The sequence below is a fragment of the Oncorhynchus mykiss genome, chromosome 25 (genome assembly GCF_013265735.2).
Source record: "Oncorhynchus mykiss isolate Arlee chromosome 25, USDA_OmykA_1.1, whole genome shotgun sequence".
Classification (NCBI taxonomy): Eukaryota; Metazoa; Chordata; class Actinopteri; order Salmoniformes; family Salmonidae; genus Oncorhynchus; species Oncorhynchus mykiss.
Window position 1 is genome coordinate 7,607,361 of NC_048589.1, and position 27,536 is coordinate 7,634,896.

General features: G+C 43.7%; 1 protein-coding gene across 12 annotated transcripts; it reads right to left on the reverse strand.

The window, feature by feature from the left end:
• Nucleotides 1–359: 359 nt before the first annotated feature.
• On the reverse strand, nt 360–27,536 carry LOC110505285 (lysine-specific histone demethylase 1A). Of its 12 annotated transcripts, none has more exons than XM_021584426.2 (21): nt 27,429–27,536; nt 26,500–26,551; nt 25,621–25,920; nt 25,342–25,507; nt 25,096–25,229; nt 24,825–24,996; nt 21,239–21,345; nt 20,881–20,962; nt 19,640–19,734; nt 18,514–18,531; nt 18,000–18,142; nt 17,746–17,836; nt 17,462–17,596; nt 14,777–14,850; nt 14,424–14,535; nt 9,305–9,437; nt 6,711–6,898; nt 5,498–5,612; nt 4,906–5,033; nt 4,470–4,616; nt 360–1,421 (listed from the first exon to the last, which is right to left on the reverse strand). In XM_021584426.2, the coding sequence occupies exons 2-21, from the start codon at nt 26,542–26,544 to the stop codon at nt 1,236–1,238; spliced, it is 2,571 nt and encodes an 856-aa protein (XP_021440101.1). In that variant the 5' UTR covers nt 26,545–26,551; nt 27,429–27,536; the 3' UTR covers nt 360–1,235. The 12 variants fall into 12 exon arrangements, with proteins under 12 accessions (XP_021440101.1, XP_021440100.1, XP_021440097.1 ...); XM_021584425.2 differs by having other exon boundaries at nt 360–1,424; XM_021584422.2 differs by having other exon boundaries at nt 360–1,424; nt 25,336–25,507.

Below are 27,536 nucleotides of genomic sequence, written 5' to 3' on the forward strand. Positions count from 1 at the left end.
AGGAAGAGGACAGGGAGTCAACACTACATAAAACACTGTGGCCACCCAGGTCAGAGATGTGTGGCTAGTGGGGAGTCCCAATTATCTCTCCTTCCTCCCAAAGTCTGCACGTGTTCACATCCCTATATTGATTTTAAAAGGAACTTACTGGTATAAATATGGCAGAAACTCTCACTAGCCCATGCCTACAATCCAATGCTTTTAGATTTGTGGGTAGTGAACGAGTGTACACTTCAGGAGAAGTTGTCTCCTCCACTCATAACTACCTGGATTGTGTTAACTAGGGATGAAACCTGAATGAAACACTGCAGATACCATCTGAACTTGTTCAATAAGAAACTAGTTCTCTTGACACACAAGATGGCAAGACGCATTTATTTTTATACCCAAACGACAAAAGTTTTTTTTAAGTATGCAATGACAACAAAATATCAAAACTAGCTGTTAAAATAATTAAAAAACATTCACAACTGGAATTTCTCACTCAAATCATATTTTTGCATTTCAATACAAACTTTTCTTTACTCCAACCCTACATGGTACAGGTCCTCTTCAGCAGGAGGCATACAACTAACATTAACGACAGCCTTAAAATAATCAATACAATGCACCTGTAGGCTACAACATTGCAGCAACTAGCGTTTCAATGGGAGTGAGTGCAATTGTGTTGCTAGATAGCGCAGCACACCTGCCCTTTACAAGTACAGTAGGTAGGGAGCAGCGTTTGATCGGCTGCCCTCTGATGTTCCTCCTCTTCAGCCCATCCATCTTTATCGCTGGAACAAGGTCAGCTATGACACTAGTGTCATCCTACTGGGGTAGGATCTGGCTACCCTGCTCATAGTAGACCCTGGTCCATCCAAATAGGCCAATTCCTACCCTCATCCATGACTGATCACCCTCTATCAGCACGGAGGTTAGCTAGCAGAACCGGAAGGGAGACTGAACCATCTGAGACTTCCATTGAAGGTTCCACCCAGCTGCATCAGCTATGAGGACTCACAGCATTGACTTAGTGAGGTGGTGGTGGATGTAGTCATTAAGGGGACAAGAACAGGCTAAGTAATGTGCTGGTTTGTCCTTTGGGAATGTACATTGGGGTTTCACTGTTCTGTCCATATATTAGCATTGGTGGGGTTAAAACAAAAACACATTCTTTACATCTAAAGAGTCTTTGTTAACAGGAGTCACTGACATCACTTGAACATGGAAGGACATTGTAAAGGGAAAGGGGTCTAGACGCTGGGGGAGGGCTGAAGGGCGGTGGTGGGAGTGGCCTGTCGGGGGAGGGTGTACATGGCGCCCAGGAACTGGTCTGCGATGCGTCCCGCCTCTCGCAGGCCGCTGAGCAGGGCACCATGCACCGTGGCCGGGTAATTCCGGATAGTGTGCTCCCCAGCGAAGAACAGACGAGGGACAGGCTGCTAAAAAAAAAATGGGGAGAGAAAAAAAACAAAACCATCAAAACGACAAACTCATCATCCCAAACATAAATTTGAGTGTTCCCGTCAATTAGTGTGTCAACATCAGAACGACCCTAAAACATCTGTCGGGAACCACTCGGTTTGGTCAAATAATTGTGGGTTGGCTAAGGAGGATGAGATGTGCACACATGCTCTGGTGGTTTAGTGAATGGGATTGGCCCAAAAAATGCATGAAATGTGCAGAGCGACTTTCTAGCGTGTGGTAATATTCAACATTCTCATTGGCTTAGAGCAACGGGCCGTTTAAATACCATATCTTAACGGTGACCAACTCTGTTCTGATATTTGTTGATCAAACCTTCCCTACCGAAGCGCTCATATTATGGGCAGCAGCATGAGACAGAGCAGAGAAGCGGGTGAAATGTTACAGCAGTATTTTGACATACACAGGCGAGACGTGCTTTGATAATACAGAGCAAAGTAAGGACTTTTTTTGGGTCCTTTTTTTCAAGATTTTGGGTTTCAGTCAGATTGGGACGATAGATGAGCAAACAAATAAGCTACCACATCTACAGACCGATTCAGTGAAACAAAAAAAAAATATATATATATATATATAAACATTGATTGATTATCAGAGACGTCACAGGCTTTTTGGTCATGAGTAGGACACGCTGAAGAACAAAATCCACTTGTATAACGTGATAGCAAAATGTTCTGATCAGTTAACATATGATCAAACTAGAAAATGTGATCATTAGCGCTCACCTCCCCAACCTAAATTGTTACCGAATATCCAAACAGAGATGCAGTGAAAAATCAATCCATGTCAGTTAAGTTATCTAGAGTCCCCCACGATCGTCTCAAAGCAGCGCACTGTCCCAATCAAAACGGTGCCTGAATGATAATCTAGGAGATCACACACACACACACATTGCTTTAAATATTTGGATAGGACTTTGGGAATTTCAGTAAAAGGAAGAATTTGATACATGCCTTCAATTGCATTAGCCTACTTTACTCCAACATTTTCAGCCTTCAGTTCATAACTAAATAGTTTCTCTCTGCACTTTTTCTATCCCCAAAGGCTGTTTCGTCTCCTCACTCTGCTGCCGCCCACATCCGCCACGTTGTCCTCCACTCTAGTTTAAATTAATAGAGTGCCTTCAGAAAGCATTCATAGCCCTCGACTTTCTCCACTCAATTTCTCACGCAACACCCGATAATGACAAAGTGAAAACATGCTTTTAGAAATATTAGAAAATGTATTGAAAATGAAATACAGAAATAAATCATTTAAAGTAAGTATTCACACTTCTGAGTCAATACATGTTAGAATCCCCTTCGGCAGCGATTACAGTCTTTCTGGGTAAAGTCTAAGAGCTTTGCACATGATATTTTCAAAATTCTTCAAGCTCTGTCAAATTGGTTGTTGATCGTTGCTAGACAACCATTTACAAGTCTTGCCATAGCTTTTCAAGCAGACTAACTAGGCCACTCAGGATCATTCAATGTCTTCTTGGTAAGCAACTCCAGTGTAGATTTGGCCTTGTGTTTTAGGTTATTGTCCTGCTGACACATGAATTCATCTCTCAGTGTCTGGTGGAAAACAGACACAACCAAGTTTTCCTCTTGGATTTTGCCTGTGCTTAGCACCATTACATTTTTTTTTCAACCTGAATAACTCCTCAGTCCTTAACAATTACAAGCATACCCACAACATGATGGAGAGAGTGGTACTGAGTAATGTGTTGTATTGGATTTGCCCCAAACATAACACTTTGCATTCAGGAAATAAAGTGAATTGCTTTACCACATTTTTTGCAGTATTACTTTAGTGCCTTGTGGAAAACAGGATGCATGTTTCAGAATATTCGTGTTCCTTTTTTTCACTCCGTCAAATGGGTTAGTATTGTGAAGTAACTACAATGTTGATCCATCCTTAGTTTTTTCCTATCACAGCCATTAAACTCTGCAACTGTTTTAAAGTCACCACTGGCTTCAGAGTGAAATCCCTGAACGGTTTCTTTCCTCTCCGGCAACTGAGTTAGGAAGGACGCCTGTATCTTTGTAGTGACTGGGTGTATTGATACACCATCCAAAGTGTAGTTAATAACTTCACCATGCTCAAAGGGATATTCAATGTCTGCCCTTTGCAAGGCAATGGAAAACCTCCCTGGTCTTTGTGGTTGAATCTGTGTTTGAAATTCACTGCTCGACTGAGGGACCTACATAAATCATTTTATGTGTGGGGTACAGAGATGAGGTAGTCATTCAAAAATCATGTTAAACATATTTATTGCACACAGAGCCCATTCAACTTATCTGGCTTGTTAAGCAAATGTGTTGTCTTGAACTTTGGGGGTTAAATAGTTGCCTCCAGACATTTCAGCATTTCATTCATAAATTGGTAAAAAAAGTTCAAATTCCACTGACATTATGGGGTATTGTGTGTAGGCCAGTGACAAAACATATCAGTTTAATCAATTTTAAATTCAGGCTGTAACACAGCAAAATGTTGAAAAAGGGGTGTGAATACTTTGAAGGCACCGTATACCCTACGGTTTTCTCAAAATGTTCAGGTTCATTTAATTTTTGTGATGTCGGACTATGGCTCAGTCTTCAGCTCACTGGGATTGGGTTGGAAAAGGATAGAATTTTCAGTGTGCTTTGAATTTATGACAACTGTGTGTGAAATAACTACGTTAGGCTAAAGGCTTCCATGGGATAACCTGTTCGGGATAAGGTGCTATTACATTTTTGGCCAATTTGCTGCTGCGCATGTTGTGTATATTGTGGAATTGCATTAGAGCGACATTGGGGGAATTCCCCCCCAGGTCTTGTCATAAGATTTTTTGTGGAAATGTGAAGTGGTCCCAGGATCCTGGTGTATAGAGTACCGTTTCCCGGGCACAGACTTAGACTAGTCCTGGACCAGAAAGCACTTTTAAAAGGAGATTCTCCACAGCATGCTTATTGACCCAGGAGTTTAATGTCTATCCGGGAAACTGTCTCGTAATGTATCCCAGTGGTCAGATGTGTTACCTGTGACGCTCCGGGTATGGCGGGGCCAGGAGTGATGGGCTGGGCCATGAGGTCATAGTCGTTACCAGAGGAACCGGCCGCCACGTACGAGTAGGAGCCCCGCGCCCAGGGGTCGGCACGCCAACGCGTCACCACTGTTTCCTTGGGCTGCCGTGACAACAAACAGCGGTGAGTTTCCATGCCGATATCAGATTCTAGTAAATATGGTTGATAAATACTAAACAGTTCCAAAGCTAATCAACATGAATAACTACATATGATTAGATTACATGACACCTTTTTTCATGACGTATTTGACTGGTGGTTTGAGAGGACTCATAGAAACATAACTAGAACAAAAATTCTGATTCAAGTCAACATTCCGTGATGGGTGGACCAGCAGCCATATTGAGTGTAATTCTATTTCTATGTCCAAAGAAAGCCAATTCGCACATGCCTGCGGTACTGCACTGCTTCCAAAGATGCCTTTGAGGATGGCGAGGCAGCGTCCGACGATGACATCATCACTGATGTTCTCCATGATGCCAGCCGCCTCTCCTGCCATCAGTGCCAGCAGTATGGGGGCTGGGGGGGAACACATTGATGAACTTCAGAGGCATAGGTGAATGAAATACTGCCCAAGTCAAAATGGGTGACTTCATCCAAAATGCCACCACGTCTCGATCTCAATTGCTTACAAATCCAGCCTCTCCTTGCGTCCTCCCTTTTATCTGCACTGTGGACAACTTGAAAATTGAAAACTACATGGTGGAAGAAGATCATCATTAGGCCGCCTTTCACCTGGTCAGTTATTTCAGATCAGTGCAATGAAGGAGATGAAAGGACAAACATTTAAATCTAAGAAAACAGGAGTTTTTCCCCCAAGCCACTGTGCTTCTTCCTTGCTTACTCTTTGGAGTTTCAGGCTGGGTATCTGTAAAGCACTTAAAACAACTGCTGATGTAAAAAGGGCTTTTTAAACTACATTTGATTGAGAAAGATCCCAATTGCCACAGTGTTGAGAGAATCGCCTGGTTCACTGTGCTCACCTTTGTAGAGGTTCCAGAAGAGGAAGAGTTCTCCCCTGCTGGCTGTCGTGCTGCCCACATGGCCAAACAGGTTCACACTAGGGTCCCAGAAGACACGGTCAAAGCACAGCACCACCTAGTGACGGGAGGGACACACAATATCAGCATGAGTGATTCAACACACACCAAAAACACATACTAATCTAGTCAGGGCAGTTTCCCAGGCAAAGTTTGGAGTTGGGCAATAAGTCTGGTTTGGTGGCCTGTGGCGAGGTAACAAAAACAGGTCGGAGCATGGAGACTGGGAGGAATTCTGAGCTCTGGGCCTTTCTGATGATGCTAGTGATCTGGCACGGCTCACTATATGGAAAGAACCCTGAAGAGTCGGACGAATCAGAAGAGAACGGTTTCATAAGAGACACCCGAGGGAAAGATGGAACTTCACCAAATGTGAGAAGCCTGAGCGACTGCATTTCATCATTGCACTAAACACAGAATTAGATAGCAGTTCTATGGTTCCAACCGACTGTTCTATATTTGTCTAATTTGTTTAAGACCCACTTCACACAAAAAATAATTCAGGTTACAAAATGCTGTCATTAGGGTGTTTTGCTGATAAAAAGGTTGTGGAGTTTAGGCTCTATTCAATTGGATCCAGAGGCAGCGCTCCCTCTGGTGGCCACGAGGCACCACAAACAGGTCCCACATTGCATAATGATGCAGCATTTTCTGCTGCAGCCGAATTAGGAGATAGAAACTCTGCAGTAGAATGATGCACATTGGGGCTTAGTGAGAAAAGAGGGAGGGAGAAAGTAGAGATTGGATTCTGATCTGATTACTAACAGATTGACAAAACCCTCACTCACACTCCCCAACTCTCCCTCCCAGGGCTGACATAAACTAGGATAAAATGCTATTTTGGAGAGAGGGGTAACATTGTTTTTTTGCACTGTGTATTATGTACAAAACACCTGGGCTGATTCATGCTGGACGCAAAGTGGTGCCTCAGGATGCTATGGAATTAACAGGGTGAGTGAATGAGGGAAATACATGTCTTGACAGCAGGAAATATCTATGATTTTACTTTGCTTCCTAACAAGTGAGCAAAGAGGCTTTTTTTTTTTTAGACATAGATTTGTACAGCAGCAAGTCTCAAGTCTTACATTCATCTCAATCCACATGGATAAACACCTCAAATAAGTGTGGCAAAGCCAAGTGGAGGGGTGTTCCGTACCTTGTTGAGGTTGCCAAAGCCCATCCTCTGGATAGCAGAGGTCTTCCACTCGGGCAGGGGGGGAACAAACTGTACGGCAGGGGGCTGTTGCTTCATGACACCCAGGGGTAAGGTGCATAGAACCGCGTCGCACTTGTAAATGAATGTCTGAGTGGTGGAGCGTGTGTTCACCGCAATCACCTCACAGCCTGGAGATCCGAGAGACATACACGCAATTAGTCAAACAACAACACCCCCCCCACAAAACAAATCTGTGCACCAGATGCAATTCGATGATTGGTACATTTCCTGTTGAAGAAGGCCCTTTATAATAAAGCCATAATATTTGCCATGTGCCATAGGCTACAGTTCAGCAGAGGCATTTTAGGGTTACCACACATGGGATTGTTGTTGTTGAAGGGTCCAAATAAAAAGCTGCCTTTTAAAAACGCATTTCATGCAATACTATGTCATTTACATGACAAAAGACATAAGCTGAATAATTTGTAATACAACACAAATTGAATTCAAACAAAATAGCCAAGGGCAAAGAAGCAACAGATTGTACAATATTAGGGGGGCAATATAAAAATGCAACAATTTCAAAGGAAATGAGTCAATAAAAAAAAATAAAGAAATCATTAGGCACTAACCTACGGATTTCACATATGCATCTGTTGGTCACAGATACCCTTAAAAAGAAAAAAAGGTAGGGTGTAGACTCGAAAACCAGTCAGTATCTGGTGGGACCACATTGCCTCATGCAATGAGACATCTCCTTCGCATAGAGTTGATCAGGATGCTGATTGTGGCCTGTGGAATGTTGTCCCACTCAATGACGGTGGGAAGTTGCTGGATATTGGCGGGAACTGGAAAACGCTGTCCTACAAGTATCCCAAAGCATCCCAAAGAGGCTCAATAAGAGGCTCAATGGGTGACATGTCTGGTGAGTATGCAGGCCATGGAAGAACAGACATTTTCAGCTTCCAGGAATTGTGTACAGGTCCTTGTGACATGGGGCCGTGCATTATCCCAATGAAACATGAGGTGATGGCAGTGTATGAACGGCCAACAATGGACTTCGTCACGGTATCTCTGTGTATTCAAACTGTCATCGATAAAATGTGTTCGTCGTCCAGTTGCATGCTCCCTCAACCCGAGACATTTGTGTGTGTTGTGTCAAAACTGCACATTTTAGAGTGGCATTTTATTGTCCCGAGCACAAGGTGGACCTGAGTAATGATCATGCCGTTTAATGAGTTTCTTGATATGCCACACCTGTCAGGTCAGTGGATTATCTTGGCAAAGGAGAAATACTCAATAACAGGGATGTTAAATTTCTGCAATCTGTTATTTCAGCTCATGAAACATGGGACCAACACTTAACATGTTGTATTTATATATTTTTGTTCAGTGTGTGCATTAATATAAAATCATATAAAAAGCAGAAATACCTTAAGTATTCAGACCCTTTGTTATGAGACTCAAAATTGAGTTCAGGTACATCCTGATCCCACTGACCTTGTTTGAGATGTTTCTACAACTTGAAGTCCGCCTGTGGTAAATTCAATTGATTGCCTGTCCAAACACCGGTCTATATAAAAAAAAATTAAAAAAGGTCCCACAGTTGACAGTACATGTCAGAGCAAAACATAAATAATCAAGCAATGAGGTCGAAGGAATTGTCCGTAGAGCTCGGACACAGGAGTGTCGAGAAACAGATCTGACGGAGGGTACCAAGAAGTTTCAGCGCATTAAAAAAAAGGTCCAAGAACACTGTGGCCTCCATTTTTAAATTAAAGAAGTTTAGAACCACCAAGACTCTTCCTAGAGCTGGCCGCCAGGCCAAACTGAGGGAGGTGACCAAGAACCCAATGGTCACTCTGACAGAGCTCCAGAGTTCCCCTGTGGACAGCCCACTTAGAGTTTGCCAAAAGGCACCTAAAGGACTCAGACCATTAGAAACAAGATTCTTGGTTTGATGAAACATGACAGTGCCTGAGCGGATCGGCGGAGGATGGGAGAAACTCCCAAAATACAGGTGTGCTGAGCTTGTAGTGTCATACCCAAGAAGACATGAAGCTGTAATCGCTGCCAAAAAGGTGCTTCAACATAGTCCCGAGTAAAGGGTCTGAATATTTACTTAAATGTAAATCAGTTTTTTTTAAACATTTTTTTAACAACTTGAAAAGAAAAAAAAAATTGAAAAAAAAAAACCTTTGACTTGTCATTTATGGGGTATTGTGTGTAGATTGATCAGGGAAACAACTACTTAATACATTTTAGAATAAGGCTGTTATGTAACAAAATGTGTAAAAAGTGAAGGGGTCTGAATACTTTCCGAATGCACTGTATTTCCTCAATGTTATAATTGCTTGCCTCTTGGGCCTCCCACAGACCTTGGCCCAGGGGCTTCAGCCCTGGTAAATCCCTGCATTCATTTGGCCCTGCACACACAGGTTTCCCACCGCACACACATTTAACACACACTAACAGGTAACACATGAACAAAGGATTACACAGACTGACACACCCAGACAGACAACACAAAAGAAAAGACACAGATTGACAAACGAGCATAAGCGCAGCTACCCACAAATATCCTGTAAACTTACCAGAGGCGGTGTATCGGACCTGACGCACCGCCGTGTTCAGTTTGATGTCCAGGCCCTCGGCCAGAGCCACGGGGACACAGGAGTAGCCATTCCTCACTGTCAGGTGGCTGCCTGTGAACTCAAAGTCGTCGTCCTGAACAGGAGAAAAAAAAGGGAGGGAGAACACAAAATGTGGGTTATATATGGTTTACAGGAGACAAGGAGAAAACAGCACAACAAATCTATACATTTTAAACACTCAAAGTGAATTATGTCTGGCTTATTATTTGTGGTTTCTGCCTCTGCATTTTTAAAATTATTTTAGGCTAGGTATCTGTAAAGCACTTTGTGACAACTGCTGGTGAAAAAAAGGGGGTTCATAAAAAGACATTTGATTGATTGGTTTACAAGAGCTTAGAAGGGTACTTGCAGTTTACGGGGGACTATAGCCTGGTGGTTTGAAAGGAATGAATTCAACAAGATCTGGTGTCTAATAGCCGTGTATAGTACGTGTTTGAAATCGGATCTAGTATGGATGTGCATACTAGGAGAGAGAATTGCCAGGCCAAGATGGATTGGTTTAGGGAAGGGAAAGTCCATGTACTGCAGGAAGAAATCATAAAGGCGCAATATATGGGGCTAGAACGGCAATTGTATAAATCGTGTAACCGACGATTATGGATGAAGCCCATGAAAATAAAATAATAGATAAATGAAGTTGATGAAAATAAATTTTAAGGCGACAAACTTTACTCGAAAAGAGCTTCTGGACATCAGAACAGCGATTACTCACCTCGAACTGGACAAAGATTTTTTTTATATAATGAGTCTGGCGTAAAAGACATCCCCATCCTTTGCATGAAGAAAAGACTGAAAGAAAGGTGTGGCGGAGGCCGGAGTGCCTTGTGAGAATTAATCCGCCTTTGCACGTTGGCCAACAGAACAGATGGTTATCACTGGATGATCTACAATCGAGACCGTCCTACCAAACAGGACATTATGTAATATCTTATGTTTCACAGAGTCGTGGCTGAACGACGACACGGATATTATAAAGCTGGCTGGGTTTTCTATGCATCGGCAGGACAGAGCAGCGATGTCTGGTAAGACGAGGGATGTGTGTATGTTTGTCAATAACAGCTGGTACGCGATGTCTAATATTAAAGAAGTCTCGCGCTATACACTATTAACCCAGAGAGTCGACTATATTTTTCGTAGCTGTCTATTTACCACCACAAACCGATGCTGACACTAAGACTACACTCAACAAGCTGTATAAGGCAATAAGCAAACAAGAAAATACTAATCCAGAGGCGGCACTCCTAGTGGCCGGGGACTTTAATGCAATTTATATCCGTGCATTATATCGACCAGCATGTCACATGTGCAACCAGAGGAAAATAAACTCTAGACCACCTTTAGTCCACACATAGAGATGGATACAAAGCTCTCCCCCAGCTTCCATTTGGAAAATCTGACCATGATTCTTATGAAAGCAGGAAGTACCAGTGACTCGCACATTACAGAAGTGGTCAGATGACGTGGAATGTACACTACAGGACCGTCTTGCTCGCACAGACTGGAATATGTCCCGGGATTCATCCAATGGCATTGAGGAGTATACCACCTCAGTCACCAACTAAAACAATAAGTGTATCGACAACGTCGTCCCCACAATGACCACACGTACATTTCCCAACCAGAAGCCATGGATTACAGGCAACATCCGCACCGAGCTAAAGGCTAAAGCTGCCGCATTCAAGGAGCGGGACACTAATAAGAAATCCCGCTATGCCCTCAGACAAACAGTCAAAGTATCAATAAAGGACTAGGTTTGAATCCTACTACACCGGCTCATCGGATGTGGTAGGGCTTGCAAAATATTACAGACTACAAAGGGAAACCAAACCAACATTAACAAGGCCGCGGGGCCAGACAGATTACCAGGACGTGGCAAGTTTACCAGACCAACTGGCAAGTGACATTTTCAACCTCTCCCTGACAGAGTCCGTAATAACATGTTTCAAGCAGACTACCATAGTCCCAAGCGAAGGTAACCTGCCTAAATGACTACTGCCCCATGGCACTCACGTCTATTGCCATGAAGTGCTTTGAAAAGGCTGGTCACGGCTCACATCAACACCATCGTACCGGAAAACCTAGATCCACTCAAATTTGCACACTGCCCCAACAGATCCACCGATGACACAACCACACTCCACACTGCCCTTTTCCACCTGGACAGAAGGAACACCTATGTGAGAATGCTATACATTGACTACAGCTCAGTGTTCAACACCATAGTGCCCACAAATCACATCACTAAACTAAGGACCCTGGAACTAAACACCTCCCTCTGCAACTGGATCCTGGACTTCCTGACGGGCCGCCTACAGGTGGTAAGGGTAGGCAACACATCAGCCATGCTGATCCTCAAGACTGGGGCCCTTCAAGGGTGCGTGCCTAGTCCCTTCCTGTACTCCCTGTTCACCCACGACTGCATGGCCAAGCACGACTCCAACACCATCATTAAGTTTGCTGACGACAAAATAGTGGTAGGGCTGGCGCGGTTTCATCACCACCTGGTATGACAACTGCTCAGCATCCGACCGTAAGGCACTACAGAGGGTAGTGTGTACAGCCCAGTACATCACTGGGGCCAAGCTTCCGGTCATCGAGGACCCCAAAAATTCCAGTCACTTTTCTCTCCGCTACTGCACGGCAAGTGGTACCGGAGCACCAAGTCTAGGTCCAAAAGGCTCCTTAACTGCTTCTACCCCCAAGCCATAAAACTGCTGAACAATTTACATTGACCCCCACCCCCTTTGTTTTTACACTGCTGTGCGCTGTCTATTATTAGTGTCTTGATGCTGTATTGTTTGTCCTTCATGTTCTAATACTTTAATGTTACCCCTTCCTTGTGTTTTTTGTAAGAAATAATTGTAAAAGATATGATTTTGAATGCAGTCACTTTACCCCTACCTAAATGTACAAATTACCTCGACTAACCTCTACCCCTGCACATTGACTCAGTACCAGTACCCCCTGTATATAGCCTCGTTATTGTTATTATATTGTGTTACTTACAACATTTAAGTGTCTTCCTATAGTTGATTGAGTAAATATTTTATGAACTCTATTTCTTCAATTCTGCTGTTGTTTAAGAACATCTACGTAACCATTTCATAGTAAGGTTAAATCCGGTTGTATTCGGCCCATGTGACAAATCAATTTTCATTTGATAAACAGTCAAAAGTAAGCCTGGTTATCATCTAACAATCGATATAAGGAGAGACAAAACTAGACAGTTGAAGAATTGTGTGTTGTAGAACAAACAGATGTCTTTTTGAATGCCTGGATGGCTTCAGTCAAGTGCACATGAGTCAGTTTCAGCGGTAACATGGACTCCTCACAACGTGATGAAACTTTGTTGCCCCTGGTTTCAGCAATGTGTTGTGGCAAACAAGTATCATGAATTGCATGCACCCAAATCACTTTCCAAAAGCAGGGAACACTGACTTGATATAGCTATTCCCTCTGCTAGCTGTCAGCTTGGCTACAATAGTAAACATCGATCATCACGTTTCTGCACATGCAGTCAGGAGCGGAGGAGAAAATCTACATTTTTTTTTTGCTATTCAAATGGTTCTTAGGGTAACCATGGTCATTTGGCTGACAAAACAACCATTATCCAAAATTCCATGACCATCACAGCAATATATACAAATCAATCTACCATTACCTGGTTGCTAAGAATCATATTTAACTAGGCAAGTCAGTTAAGAACAAATTCTTATTCACAATGATGGCCTAAACCAGCCAAACCCGGACGACACTGGGCCAAATTGTGCCCTATGGGACTCCCAATCACAAACGGTTGTGATACAGCCTGGATACAGTCTATATACGGTTCCACAGTTGAAAGTGCACGTTTAAGCAAAAACCAAGCCATGAGGTCGAAGGAATTGTCCGTAGAGCTTCGAGACAGGATTGTGCCTAGGCGCAGATCTGGGGAAGGGTACCAAAACATTTCTGCACCATTGAAGGTCTTCAAGAACACAGTGGCCTCCGTCATTCTTAAAATGGAAGAAGTTTGGAACCACCAAACAACTTTTCTTAGAGCTGGCTGCCCAGCCAAACTGAGCAATCGGGGGAGAAGGGCCTTGGTCAGGGAGGTGACCAAGAACCCGATGGTCACTCTGACAGAGCTCCAGAGTTCCTCTGTGGAGATCAGAGAACCTTCCAGAAGGACAACCATGTCAGCAGCACTCCACCAATCAGGCCTTTATGGTAGAGTGACCAGGCGGAAGCCAATCCTCAGTAAAAGGCATTTGACAGGCCACTTGGGGTTTGCCAAAAGGCACGTAAAGGACTCTCAGAACATGAGAAACAATATTCCCTGGTCTGATGAAACGAAGACTGAACTTTTTGACCTGAATGACCAGCTTCCTGTCTTGGGGAAACCTGGCACCATCCCTACGGTGAAGCGTGGCAGCATCATGCTGTGGGGATGTTTTTCAGCGGCAGGGACTGGGAGACTAGTCAGGATCGAGGGAAAGATGAACAGAGCAAATTACAGAGCGGTCGTTGATGAAAACCTGCTCCAGAACGCTCAGGACCACGGACACGTTGATACAGGTGTGCCAAGAGTGTAGCGTCATACCCAAGAAGACTCAAGGCTGTAATCACTGCCAAACGTTCAACAAAGTACTGAGTAAATAGTCTGAATACTTATGCAAATGTGATGTTTTTTATTTATTTGCTATAATTTCTACAAACTGATTTTGCTTTGTCATTATTGGGTATTCTGTGTAGATTGACAAAGGAAAACAATACAATTTAATCAATTTTAGAACAAGGCTGTAACATAACAAAATGTCTAAAAAGTCAAATGGGTTTAAATACTATCAATAACCAAAAATAATATTTTTCAGCTATTTGAAGCTGGTGTACAAAACCGAAAGCAAGACGCAAAAGCGAAACTTAAGGACGAGAAACAGAAGTATTACACATAGAATGGATCCACCACATATCAGAATGGCTTTCATTGAGGATGATAGATATAGAACTCACATTCTATGTGAATTTGGTCAGATCAACTACAAAGCTACATACTGGACCTAAGTGAGTGTGAGTGTACCTGATCCCAGTGCTTGAGTGAGAGAGTAGAGAGGGGCGTGGCATTGGCAAATTCCAAGTTGGCAAAGTGCCAGTCAAGGATCTGCCTGTCCCGGGACGACAAGTACACGTCACTGTGGAGAGATCGGCAGAGGGTGAAAAAAAAAAAGAAGAACAGACGAATGCGAGCACATCTAGCCTGGTCCCAGATCTGTTTGTACTTTTGTCTACTCCATTGTCATTGACAAGCTAAACATTACCATGACAATTCCATAAGAAAGAGCCGAGACAGACTGGCACCCAGGCTAGAGCACATGCTTAAAGAATAGCACAACAGCAGCCCTTTACAGTGGAGCGAAGGTGTTCAAGTGTTACCTGGGTGGGTTGGCCTCCAGTTCCTGAAGCTTCTCCTCCAGTTTGACCTGCGACTCCACCAGCTCATCATACTCCTACAGGAGAGGGGAAGAGAAAGGAGTTTAACACTGAGACATGGGGCCTCCCCGAGTGGCATAGCGGTCTAAGGCCGGGATGTCGTCGTCTCATCGCGCTCTAGCGACTCCTTGTAGGCGGGCCGGGCCCCTGCAAGCTGACTTCGGTCGGCAGTTGTACAGGGTTTCCTCCAACACATTGGTGCGGCTGGCTTCCGGGTTAAGCGAGTAGTGTGTCAAGAAGCAGTGCGGCTTGGCAGGGTTGTGTTTTGGAGGATGCATGGCTCTCGACCTTCGCCTCTCCCGAGTCAGTACGTGAGTTGCAGCAATTGGGACAAGACTAACTACCAATTGCGGAAAAAAAGTGGTAAAGGTACAAAACGAGGAGAGAGACCATTTATTTTCCTTGGCAAGACACCAAGGCCGCCAATGGAGCATTCAGGAAACCATTTGAAGTCGACTGGTTTCAGACATGGGGGCCAACCTGAGCAATAGAACGGGAAACACTGGAGTACATCTATTTGTGCACACAAGAAGGTTTAAAGTAAAGTAAGAAGGACATCAGCCCACTCAGTTTAATGGACTGAGTCACCCTGTCCAGGTTTCATCACCTACCCCTGCAGCCATTGACACCCACCTTCCCAAGGCCTCCCCAACCCTGTTCTAGCCACACTCTGTGTGTGTGTGTGTGTGTGTGTGTGTGTGTGTGTGTGTGTGTGTGTGTGTGTGTGTGTGTGTGTGTAAACCATTTCCAGCCAGACAGACCAGGCTGAGTCAAGCCTTAGAAGTGCCTTTTCAGGAGGAAGTCAACCAAAAGACGAGTCGAGTTCAGACAGCAGCTGTGTTTAAACTTGCTTCCCAAAAATACACTTGAGGTGGAGCTTTATCTGCACTGAAAGTGATGCTGAACTGCCTTTAATGATACACAGGCAAAGCATTAGACCACTCAAACACATGCTGCAGAAACCTTCGTGTTTACCATTTTTTTGTCTCCGAGGCACATCCTTAGATCTACTTATGTCGAATTTTCACTTAGTCGTGCATTGACGTCAATGGGAAACTTGGTGAAAATTAGATTTAAGTGAAAGTTAGGATGTGCCCCTATGGTCTCAAGTACACTTCTGTCTCCTTGGCTTAAAGGGACACTTCGGGATGTTGGCAATCTACTTCCCCAGAGTCAGACATTTTTAGGTCTCCGTGTCCAGTAGGAAAGAAGTTAGAGGTACTTTGGGAGCCGATGCTAACTACGGTTATCAGGTCTATGGGTATCTACTAGCACGCTAGTGGACAGCTTGTTAGCAATTGCACTAGCACTAGTTAGCAACTTCCTTCAAACTGCAAGCAGAGATAAAAAATAATAATTTAAAAACACATCCACGAGTTCATCTGACTTTGGGGAAATAGACAAAGGGTCTCATTGCGAAAATCCCGAAGTATCCCTTTAAATGACCCAAATCCAATCCACCCATTTACTATATTAACATGGTTTGCGCTAAGCTCATACTGTGGCAGAAAGTCAGCTATAATCATTAAGCCCTTTATTTCCCCCTAAAAAGTTTACTCAAATGAAGTTAAGACTTGAATGGAAGAGATACTTGCTATATAACAACCACAATTATTTTGGAAATCTGAGTAACATTTTTCATTAGTTGATTGAAATGCCATCAACAGCAGTACACAGATCCTACTTGACCATTTCTATTCACAAATGCGAGTGAATTGCACACACCGTGGAGCCCTGACCACCTGCCATTTTTTTACCCCCTTTTCTCCCCAATTTCGTGGTATCCAATTGTTAGTAATTACTATCTTGTCTCATCACTACAACTCCCGTACGGGCTCGGGAGAGACGAAGGCATGCGTCCTCCGAAACACAACCCAACCAAGCCGCACTGCTTCTTAACACAGCGCGCATCCAACCCGGAAGCCAGCAGCACCAATGTGTCGGAGGAAACCGACCTGGTCAGTGTGCACTGCGCCCGGCCTGCCACAGGAGTCACTGGTGCGCGATGAGACAAGGATATCCCTACCGGCCAAACCCTCCCTAACCCGAACGACGCTAGGCCAAGCCTGGGCGCGAACCCAGTCTCTCTGGTGGCACAGCTAGCGCTGCAGTGCCCTAAACCACTGAACCACCCGGGAAGCTGAAATAGACATCTTACCCACATTTGGCAGGTGTTCGTTTTAGGCCCTGGAAAACGCTCTGATAATTGCCCAAAAATAGTTGAATTGAAAGCACATACATTGAGAACACCTTTAACTGAATCCAATTGTGTCTGGAGGCTAGAAATAGGTGATGCTCCAGCTAATGACTCCAGCTGTTATATGCATGGCTTATCCACATTGTGTGAGAGTCTGGAGGAAGTACCACGCGGTACAAGAATGAAGTTTGTTTTGGAAAAACAAATAAGCAAACGGGAAAGTAATCAAAGTAATGTGCCATTAACTGCTTGCAGCTTGAAGCTATTCGTATGGAACAAGTAGGGCCCTATCAAATCTGTTTTAAGATGTTCTAAGGCCACAACCATGCTTAAACCGCATCAGGAGTCCACTTGAGGTCTGGGGAAAAATGGAAGAAACCTATCCTCTGCCTCCACAGTAGGGTGGTGTGACAGAGCACAAGTAACCTCACCTTGCAGAGTGCAGCGAGGTCGCGGTGCTTGCTCTTGACCAGGAACTCGGCAGTGATGTCTCTGGGGGGCTTGACCTCACTGGCCTCCTTGTGCTGCTGATGAAGCTCCTTGACCCTCTCCTTGGTACCCACCATCTGAGAGAATGAGGGGGAAGAGAGAAAGGTAGATAGACAAGAGGAGAAAACAGATTAAAGGAGGGAAAAGAGTACATCTACAGGGATCTACATTAAAGCTACTTTTGTTGTCATTTTTGACCTCAGATACAGTGGTACTCATGGTCAACCTTGTTCAACAGCTCCTTGAGATCCTCTTGGGTCTTGACGATCTTCTTCCAGTGCTCTATCTGCTCATCTTTCACATGTTTCTCCTGCAACCTATTGGAAGTTACCAGTCAAAAGAACACCTAAGAATTGATATGTGCCGTTGAGAAAGAGGGATATTTTTTATTTTTATTAAAAACTAAATACAACCATCGCCACAGAATTTGTGCAAGTTGCCAAGACCTGCATATGCCTGGACAAAGGGCCAAACACTTACTGAATGACCACCTCCAGGGCCTGTCCCAAGGACACAGGCTTGTTGTTGAGGAAGTTGAAGTCCAGCTGGTGGCTGAGGTAGGAGGTGGCCTCCAGCAGACGGTTGAACTCCTGCTCCACCATCTCGTCCTTCTCCTTGGGCACCTGATGATTAGGTCAACATTAGGATTATAGAATTGAAATATTAATAATGAACAATGTGATTAAAGCATTTCATGTTATTCATGAACATGCAGTCATAAAAGAAGAGCAATCCAATTTAGAAAGGAATCGCTTCCTCGACCATTAGAGACGTGATCAAGAGAAATAAACCTGGGGGGGGGGGGGAGTGGGGAAAAAGCTATTGCTGACTACAAGGCTTCGACAGACTGTTAACACAGACAGGTGCCTTTCAGGACACTCAAGGACAGACCCAAGTTCTATTACGGTCTACTTCAATGTGTACCGACATCGTATTGAACATGAATTATTAACAATAGGTGAACAATGTTATCATGTAGTAAAGCAATACATACGCTTGTGCATCGTTCACCCTTTAGCAGTCCACCAGATGATAAACACGGGAGGGGGTCGAGAGGGGAGAGAATTAACATATTAAATAAACAAACTTACAATATAACTTTTTTTTATTTTTTTTTAAAATGGGTGTATTTGTGCATCTCTGAGCAATGTTGTTCTCTCGATTCCCGGGGTCATTTCATATGTTCATGTGTTTGAGCTTTTCGCTGGTATGTTGTGTCATTTGATTCAAAATGTGTGACTCTTTCCTTTAAAATGTTAAACAGATGTAACCACACTTTGAAAAAGGACACTTATTTAGCTTCCCCTGCAGAAAAGGAAATCAGTCGCGCTGTATGGAGAGTGACCAGCTGCCCTATCCCTGACTACCACCTCTGAACAGGGTCATTTTCATTAGGCACCAAACAAAATAAAATGGACTGAGACAGGTAGGGACTACCTCAACTTGTCCAATAAGAAGAGATCATTTCCGTTTTGCGTTGAAAAACGTTTCTCTATGTTTGGCCCTAATGAACAGGACCCTGGCCTGAAAATAACCCCAAACATCCTACCGCTGCATGACAGAGGGAGAAAATAATAGTTTGAAGAGAACACTGCTGGTTATTTCCAGTCTAACGGTATTACATTGGGAGAGTCTGGCCTCAACAAAGAGAGGGCAGAGCTGCTGTTGATGACACGCTAGGCTAAGCGGCTAACTGAATCCACCCTGCTAAGTGGTTAACTGAATCCACCCTGCACTTTGCTCGCGTTCCGCGGAAACAAGCTGCCCTGCGGACAAAGTAAGGGCCCCGCTAACACAGCACATAGTGGTGTGCTGGACGAAATCTAAACATCTTCAGCACAAGAGGTAAATAACAAAACGCAGAGAGTTAACATTGGGGGAAACGAAATAAATGTCTACATACAGTACAATGGTTGTAGGTTACATTTGTGGTTAGCAGACACTTCAAAGTCGAGCGTGCTTGCACGAGACACCAAAGTAATACGACAATTCATTTTGTTATAATGTTCTACAAGCATTTCACTCTACTGCAGTGCATTGGCATTATATGGAGTGTGTGGCCTAAACCTCATAACTCAAACTAAGTGAATGGCCCAAATAGCTAGCGATGCAACACTCACAGCTTGACCGTTGGCTTCGTACAGAGGACACTTCTGTTTGATCTTGGCTAGCTCCATGTTAACCTGCTTGCTGACCACCGCCATGGGATTTCCTCCTAGAACACACCAGATAGAACATCAGGATATAGGCATACAGCCATAGAATCTATAGACTAGTTCTATGCCCACAATATCACATAAGCTATTAGGTAGCAATGTTAAACTATGACATTAGTTGTAGTTCTAACAGCCTGGCTGGATAGATAGCGTAGATTTTTTTATTGCATATATTGAATGTGATAAAAAATATGAATATGACTAAACTTGGTATCATTTGAAATTGTCGTTTTTACAGTCTTCCATAAAACAAAGAAGAAAAGTGACAAATCGTAATTTGCCTGTCCAGTCCTATTTCTTCAGATTACATTGATCAGGGCGTCTTAGCAGGAGTGCTGATATAGGATCAGTTTAGCCTTTTAGGTCATAATGAAGACATGTTTATGGACAGATCCTAGATCAGCACTCCTACTCAGACACTTGGCTCATATGGGCCCAGACTACATTTACATGGTCAACACCACCCTCTGCTGGTGAGAAGCTGTCATAGCAGGCCCATTTGAAATTACTGTTCAAAGTGGCTTTCAAATCATGTACATTAGAGGTTGACATAGGAACAGGACTCCCATGGGTCTTGTGGGTCCAGCGAGATTCCTACAGGAACTGGAGTGAAATTCTAGAGCCAAGTTCGGGAGAGGATTAACAGCCCACAGGAACGGGCAGTACAGGAATCCTTTTAAACTGAGTTGTGTGTTATAAGCAGTTTTAGAAGGACATGATTTTACCCCCCCCTGCCCCTCCAACAGGAACACATGTTTTTCTGTTTTCAATCACAATATATAAATAAAATAGGCCCTTCAGCTGAGCAGGCAATGGAAAATTGCTCTCTCTCGTCCAAGTGGAGCCGTTGCTATGGACACACACACACAGAGAGCACATGGAGCGTAGGGAAGGCGCAGGGGAGAGACAGACGAGCAGCTAACGGAGGAAGTTACTTCTGATTTAGGCATGTTAAAATGAGCACGGGATGGAAGTGATTTTTATTGGGACAGGATAGGAAAGGTATCAGGGTTATAGAACTGTTGCGGGGGGGGAAATTGACAAGATGGCACAGGAATTTATTTTCACTTCCGTGTAATGTTCATTACCACCGGCATTGGCTGTACGTGTGTGTAATTGTGTGTGTCTATGAATGAATGCTTTACCCAGTCCTGTCACCACCATGGCCCCCAGATCAGCCACATAGTTGCCCTTCCGGAACGTGGCCACTCTCCCCCCAACACGGTCCTGAGGAAACAATAACCAAATTACCACAACAAAGAGGAAAACCCTAACCATTAGCTGTTCCACCAGGCCGAAATGTTGCATTACTGGTCAGTATCACTGTATTAGCTGAAGGTTAGATGTAGGTCGTGTTCAATTGGCACAAAATGGAAGAACACCGATGTCATTTCTCACCTTGTCCAATAAGAAAAATGTTGGTTTTCAATTGCGAAGTGTTTTGCTACAGCGTGCCCCAATGAACTTGGGCTCGTATCGATGTGTGATGCGCTATTGACCCACCCTGGCCTCCAGTACTGTCACATCCATGCCGAAACTCTGCAACTGCCGCGCGGCCGCCAGCCCAGACACACCCCCTCCGATGATGATCACCTTGCCTGTCTTCTTTGCTACATTGACACAGGGGAACTAGAGTGATTAACAATCACATAACCAGCTATTTTGACACATCGATAAAAACTAATTATGTTGAGTCACATAAGGTTTAGGGTTGAACCCCCAAATTATTATAACTCCTTGCTATTAACCAATCAGCATCCAGGATCCAAACAACCCATTTTATAATTGAAAATAATGCCACTGTTGATTAGATGCTTTTTTTCTTCAGTTGCACTTCACTCAGATGAGAATTCACAAAGGAGCATTCTATCAGGAGTCAGTGCTCCGACTGATGTGAATGTACTTTTCCTCTGGAAATTCTCAAGATTAGCCTACTTTTCTCTGGTAAAATGCAAGATAAAAAATGATATAAAGAATGTAGGTTATTGAACCTTTAACTAAGCAAGTCAGTTCAGAATTTGTTCTTATTTACAATGACGGCTTAACGGGGAACTGTGGGTTAACTGCCTTGTTCAGAGGCAGAACGACAGATTTTTACCTTGTTAGCACGGGGACTCGATCCAGCGACAGTTATGAATACTTAGGACCCTAAAGAGGACTTTCTACTGACTCTGAAAAACACTAAAAGAAAGATGCCCAGGGTCCCTGCTCATCTGCGTGAAAGTGCCTTAGGCATGCTGCAAGGAGGCATGAGGACTGCAGATGTGGCCAGGGCAATAAATTGCAATGTCCGTACTGTGAGACGCCTAAGACAGTGCTACAGGGAGACAGGACGGACAGCTGATCGCCCTCGCAGTGGCAGACCACGTGTAACACCTGCACAGGATCGATACAACCGAACATCACAACTGCGGGACAGGTACAGGATGGCAACAACAACTGCCCGAGTTACACCAGAAACGCACAATCCCTCCATCAGTGCTCAGACTGTCCGCAATAGGCTGGACTGAGGGCTTGTAGGCCTGTTGTAAGGCAGGTCCTCACCGGCAACAACGTCACCTATGGGCACAAACCCAACGTCGCTGGACCAGACAGGACTGGCAAAAAGTGCTCTTCACTTACGAGTCGCAGTTTTGTCTCACCAGGGATGATGGTCGGATTTGCGTTTATCGTCGAAGGAATGAGCGTTACACCGAGGCCTGTACTCTGGAGCGACCTGACATGACCCTCCAGCATGACAATGCCACCAACCATACAGCTTGTTCTGTGTGTGATTTCCTGCAAGACAGGAATGTCAGTGTTCTGCCATGGCCAGTGAAGAGCCCAGATCTAAATCCCATTGAGCACGCCTGGGACCTGTTGGATCGGAGGGTGAGGGCTAGGGCCATTCCCACCGGAAATGTGAAGGAACTTACAGGTGCCTTGATGGAATAGTGGGGTAACATCTCATAGAAAGAACTGGCAAATCTGGTGCAGTCCATGAGGAGGAGATGCACTGCAGTACTTAGTGCAGCTGGTGGCCACACCAGATACTGACTGTGACTTGATTTTGACCACCCCTTTGTTCAGGGACACATTATTCCATTTCTGTTAGTCACATGTCTGTGGAACTTGTTCAGTTTATGTCTCAGTTGTCAAATCTTATGTTCATACAAATATTTACACATGTTAAGTTTGAACGTAAAGTTTGACGTAAAGTTTGGTAACAGAATGACGGTCCAAATCTCCATCCATTTTTTTTTGGACCACGTTTTCCAAAAGCTCGTAAATATCTACTCCGAATTAAGATTCAATTATGTCTGCAGAAAGAATGGGGTGTCAGCTATGATAAGACACCGCGAGGTTCAACAAATCTATTTTGGTTACTGAACTACAGTAAGTGAAGTGGCTTAACAACCGGTAACAGGATGACATCATGGGTACCTGATCTGTGCTATACAAAAATGCATAAATATAAATTAATGTCATTCCCTTCATTGTGATGTATCCTGAATAGGGTAACAGAGGTAGACAAATGTAATATCCTCCTTTGCATGTTAGGCTATTATTCTAATGAGCATGGCCTCCAAACAAGACCAAATTTGGTTGGTCCGGAAATACTCAGTATTATTATCATTATCGTAGGTTATTTATATATTTTTTACAAGTTTGGACATCACATTAGAGAACAGTACAGTAGTTAGGTACAGTAAGTACAGTAAAGTATACTGTACTCCATTGTGCTGTACTAAACTCTGTCCAGTACTGTATTTTACTGCCCTATACTCTACTCAACTTTTCTTTAATGTGCTGACCAAACTTGTGAAACAGACATCTACAATTGGTTCCAATTTGGACTGACCAAATTCCAACTACTTTTCAGCGTCCATGGACGTCCGGTGCTCAGTGGGGGAGATGGTTGGTTACAGTAAATGGAAAGAGGGGGCTCATGGGTAAGTGTCAGTAAGGGTTGAGAGAGGTGACATTAACTGGAGAGAGAGAGGGACAGGGAGAGAGAGGGGGATGGGTTGTCCAGGCTGTTTTAACACTCTTGCTTTGACCAGCATGCGACAGAAAGAAAAATAAAACAATTATTAGCTGAACATAACAGTATGCCAGTGGGAGGCAAGACAGTAGCAGGTGATCCAACTGTGGTTTGTGACTACTATGAATTCCCATTGTAGCCAATTCAGTTGCAGTCATTCTACTACTCATTATGTTACCAATTTGGTTGTGGTCACTTAATAAATCATAAACCACATCTTTATCAGTAAAAATACTATAAATAATTGGTAGGTCTACCTTCACTTGTTACTTCTGTGAACTTTCATTATAGTCCCTCATGATATTTCGACACTACAAGGTCGCACTTTGTGTAAAAATTGTTTGAAAACAAATGCCTGCAATTTCAGCCTGTTCAGGTGGGATGGAACTTTTGTCCCACATCATGACATCACAATGTGACCCGAATATAATAGACCAATGACTGTTCATATGGGAAAGGAGGTGGGCTCTAGATCATCCAATCAGCCAATCAGGGCTGTGTGTTAAAATATTCAACCGTATGCCCTAACGCCCACACAATCAGATTGGAGGAAATAAATGATTAAATATATTTCGAAGTTATTTTCATTAAATAAACTGATTTATTAGACATAGTGATCATTGAAAAAAATAAATAAGTAGCATTACAAAGACTGCGTGGGGAGGGGGGGGTTTAAAGATATGTGGGGTTTTGGTAACAATGACAAGGCAATAGGTAATATTTCTTAAACTTACAGAAGGATAATAATTTCAGCAAAAATGAAACGTTGATATTAGTTCACAGGGGTCTTTACTTCAACAGTGTTTTGATGTATTACTAATAGCGTTTAAGACCTTTTCTGCTAGTTGTTTTGTAAGACCCTCTTTCCTCTGTATATACACCGTAATAAAAAATAAAAAAACAGACTCCGCTTTAATTTGACACCAAATTTGATGTGCTCCTATGAACAGCTCTTTGGGCTTTTTTTTTTACATGGAAATGCCCATATCTAAAATGTGAGCATAAGCATTGTACATGCAGTTACTATAGTATATCAGGCAGATAGTAAAAGGCTAATGTACTCACTTGGTAAAGGCTTGACTCTCTTGTAGATGCCAAAGTTGATGAGGCCGTGTCTCTCCAGGTAACTGTGTATCCTGTGCACCAGCACTGTATCACTGTTGTATGGCGCTTCAAGTTGTTGTGTTGTGGCTTCGAAGGTTAGCTGGATTTTCGGGTTATCAAGCCAAAGTTGGAGCTGAAACAAATAATTTGCCACAATTTCAGACCCAAATCCAAATGTACAATCTTCTCCAGAACTAAGCACGTCTTGTTAATGAAGTAGGTGTGTTCTCACTGTGCGGTTGCGGATGTACAGGAACACTTTCTGCGTCTGCTGGGGCCCGCTGATGATGTCCGGGAAGCAGGCGGCCTCCTGGGAGGTCATGCGATCATGGGGCAGGCGGCTCTGGAACGCAGCTCCCTCCACACCTGGAAAACCACAAACACGCCACCCTCAACACCCGTCCTGACACACACACACACCTTTCGCTGCCCAATGTTACATTTGCGCTCACTTTCGCACAGTCCAACTCACACTCACCAGAGGGCTCCTCAGGCTCGCTGTCCACCTCCTCCTCCATGGGCGGCGCCGGTGGCGGGATCACCTGCTTGCGCTCCTTCTCCGCCTTGGCATTGCGCTCCTCCTCAGAGTAGTATTCGTCCTCAGACAGATTGGCCAGGCTCTCGTCCATCTCGCGGTACTCCACCTGCAACAAGAGGCACAATAAACGCTCCATTAAAACCACGTTCCGGCTCACCTAAGATGAAGCAAATGGTCATGTCTCGCTAAGATGGGTGGACATGTATTATAGGTTGTTACTTTTGATCGCTTGCGGCGGCTTGTCCTGCGACCCTCAGCCGTGTCCAGGTCCACCCCCCCGGGGCCAGGGAGGTGGGGCTGCGGGGGCCCACCAGGTTCCCCACTCGGAGAGGCCCGCTCCTTCTTTTTGATCTCCACGGCGCCTGGGGCCAAGGGAGGGGCCCCCATCTGGACAGGAGCCTGGGCCTCAAGGGACCGCTCAGCTCCCCCTGGCGCCAAGGAGGTGGAAGCGGCAGAGGAAGATGAACCTGCGTCTGACTTCTTACTCGACAGCATCATGGAGGAAGATAGAGGCCTCTCCTTGAAAAACCAAAACCGACATCAGCCAAATCCATTCGCTGCTCTAGAGTTGTCTGTGATATGATAATCTAGGATGACCAGAGTTAGTTTTTTCAAAATGCTGATCCATTGTGGTCACAAACAATAAAAAGCTATGATATTGAATATTAGCAAAAAGTCTGTATTTGGCAAATATTAAATAAGATTACAATTAATTGCTGTTCATAAAGAGAAAAAAATAATAATTTCAACAGCCAGGAAAAAAATATTATCAACATAGCTAAGAAACACCAGTTATATAGTACAGGGAGAATATTGTAGTTTAGAGAAATATTGTAGCTAGTTTTTATCAGCTTAACTACCATTTAGAAAAACTGAATGTTTATGTATTCAAGGTTTCATAACCTTCTGTACAATTAATGCACTCACTTTCTATATGGATAATATATCATGATGTCAAAATATGGAAATGAGTTCTTACAACTCCATAACAGCTAACTAAATACATGAACCAAGCTATACTTAAAGATGAGGATGCATTAGAAGTGCACCAACTAGATGCGTTGACAGATGACAAATGTAAGAGGGCTCCACAATAACCTTGTCTTGCTTTACCCATTTCTCCGTGGACCTGGTATTATCCATTCAAACACTAAGAAATAAAAGACAGAATCAGAAATACGGTCATGAACAACAGCAAAGTCCACCAAGCCAGGCAGCTAGACAATCAGTCCTGGGGTGTAACGTTAATCAGTCGAAACAGTTGAACACCTAAATGTTTTGCTACTAAAACGAGAGTTTATATTGGACAAATTCAGGTAGGTCGCTCCCCGTTTCGTTCGAGACAAGTTTTGCAAAATAATCGGCGTAACGAATACACGCCTGGTTTATTGGCTAACTAGGAGTAGGTGACTAGGAGTTAGTAATGAATAATGAGCTAGCTACACAGCTATCAGTTAGCGACGTCTAACTAGTTACTTCATTTTTTGCTATTGTATTTCAAATATGTGGAGAATAACCATTAGTATATAGGCCAACTACTTGGTTCGTATTAACAGCCTTTTCGATGGTTTCGTAAGAAAACATGTCGGACAGTCAGCCAGTTCTTGGAGCAAACAAGCTAGCCATCTGCCTGGCTAAACCATACTGCCAACTACCTATCTATACTATAAAACCCTCTGACGTCGTTAAAACCTAGTTAGCCAACATTGCTTCTATGACTTAACAAGGTCAACGATCGGCGTCGTGGGCGTTGTCTGACTAGTATATTATTCCTGTTGTACTGCATACATAGGGTTCACGAGCTCATCAATTTAACTACGGTAGCTAACACTAGCTAGCAGGCTAACAATGAGTCTCACTCAGCAGCAACTAAGTGTCTGTGTGTTGGCTAGCAACTACCAGTGAAAACATTGCACTCCACTCACGTTAGTAGCTACGCTATGACATCGCATTTCACTATACAGCCAATATTGGGGCCGTGAGTTGAAGAGTAAAACATAACAACATGCATACAAGTATTACTGTACCTCTAGATCGCCGCAATCAATATGTCAACACAAAGACAAATCCCATCCCTTCCTCTCGTTGAATAATATGATCCGCCCCTCACCGTCATGCTATTCAGCTATTGGGAC

What these genes read in the sequence shown, in the direction of transcription:
- LOC110505285 (XM_021584420.2), bottom strand. Translation starts at nt 26,544, where the DNA reads ATGGATAATACCAGGTCCACGGAGAAATGGGTAAAGCAAGACAAG. An exon ending in TCAAGGAGCTGTTGAACAAG is followed by an intron (nt 17,597 to 17,745) that starts GTTGACCATGAG and finishes TCATTCTCTCAG; the next exon opens with ATGGTGGGTACCAAGGAGAG. An exon ending in CCATACCCGGAGCGTCACAG is followed by an intron (nt 1,425 to 4,469) that starts GTAACACATCTG and finishes TTTTTTTTTTAG; the next exon opens with CAGCCTGTCCCTCGTCTGTT.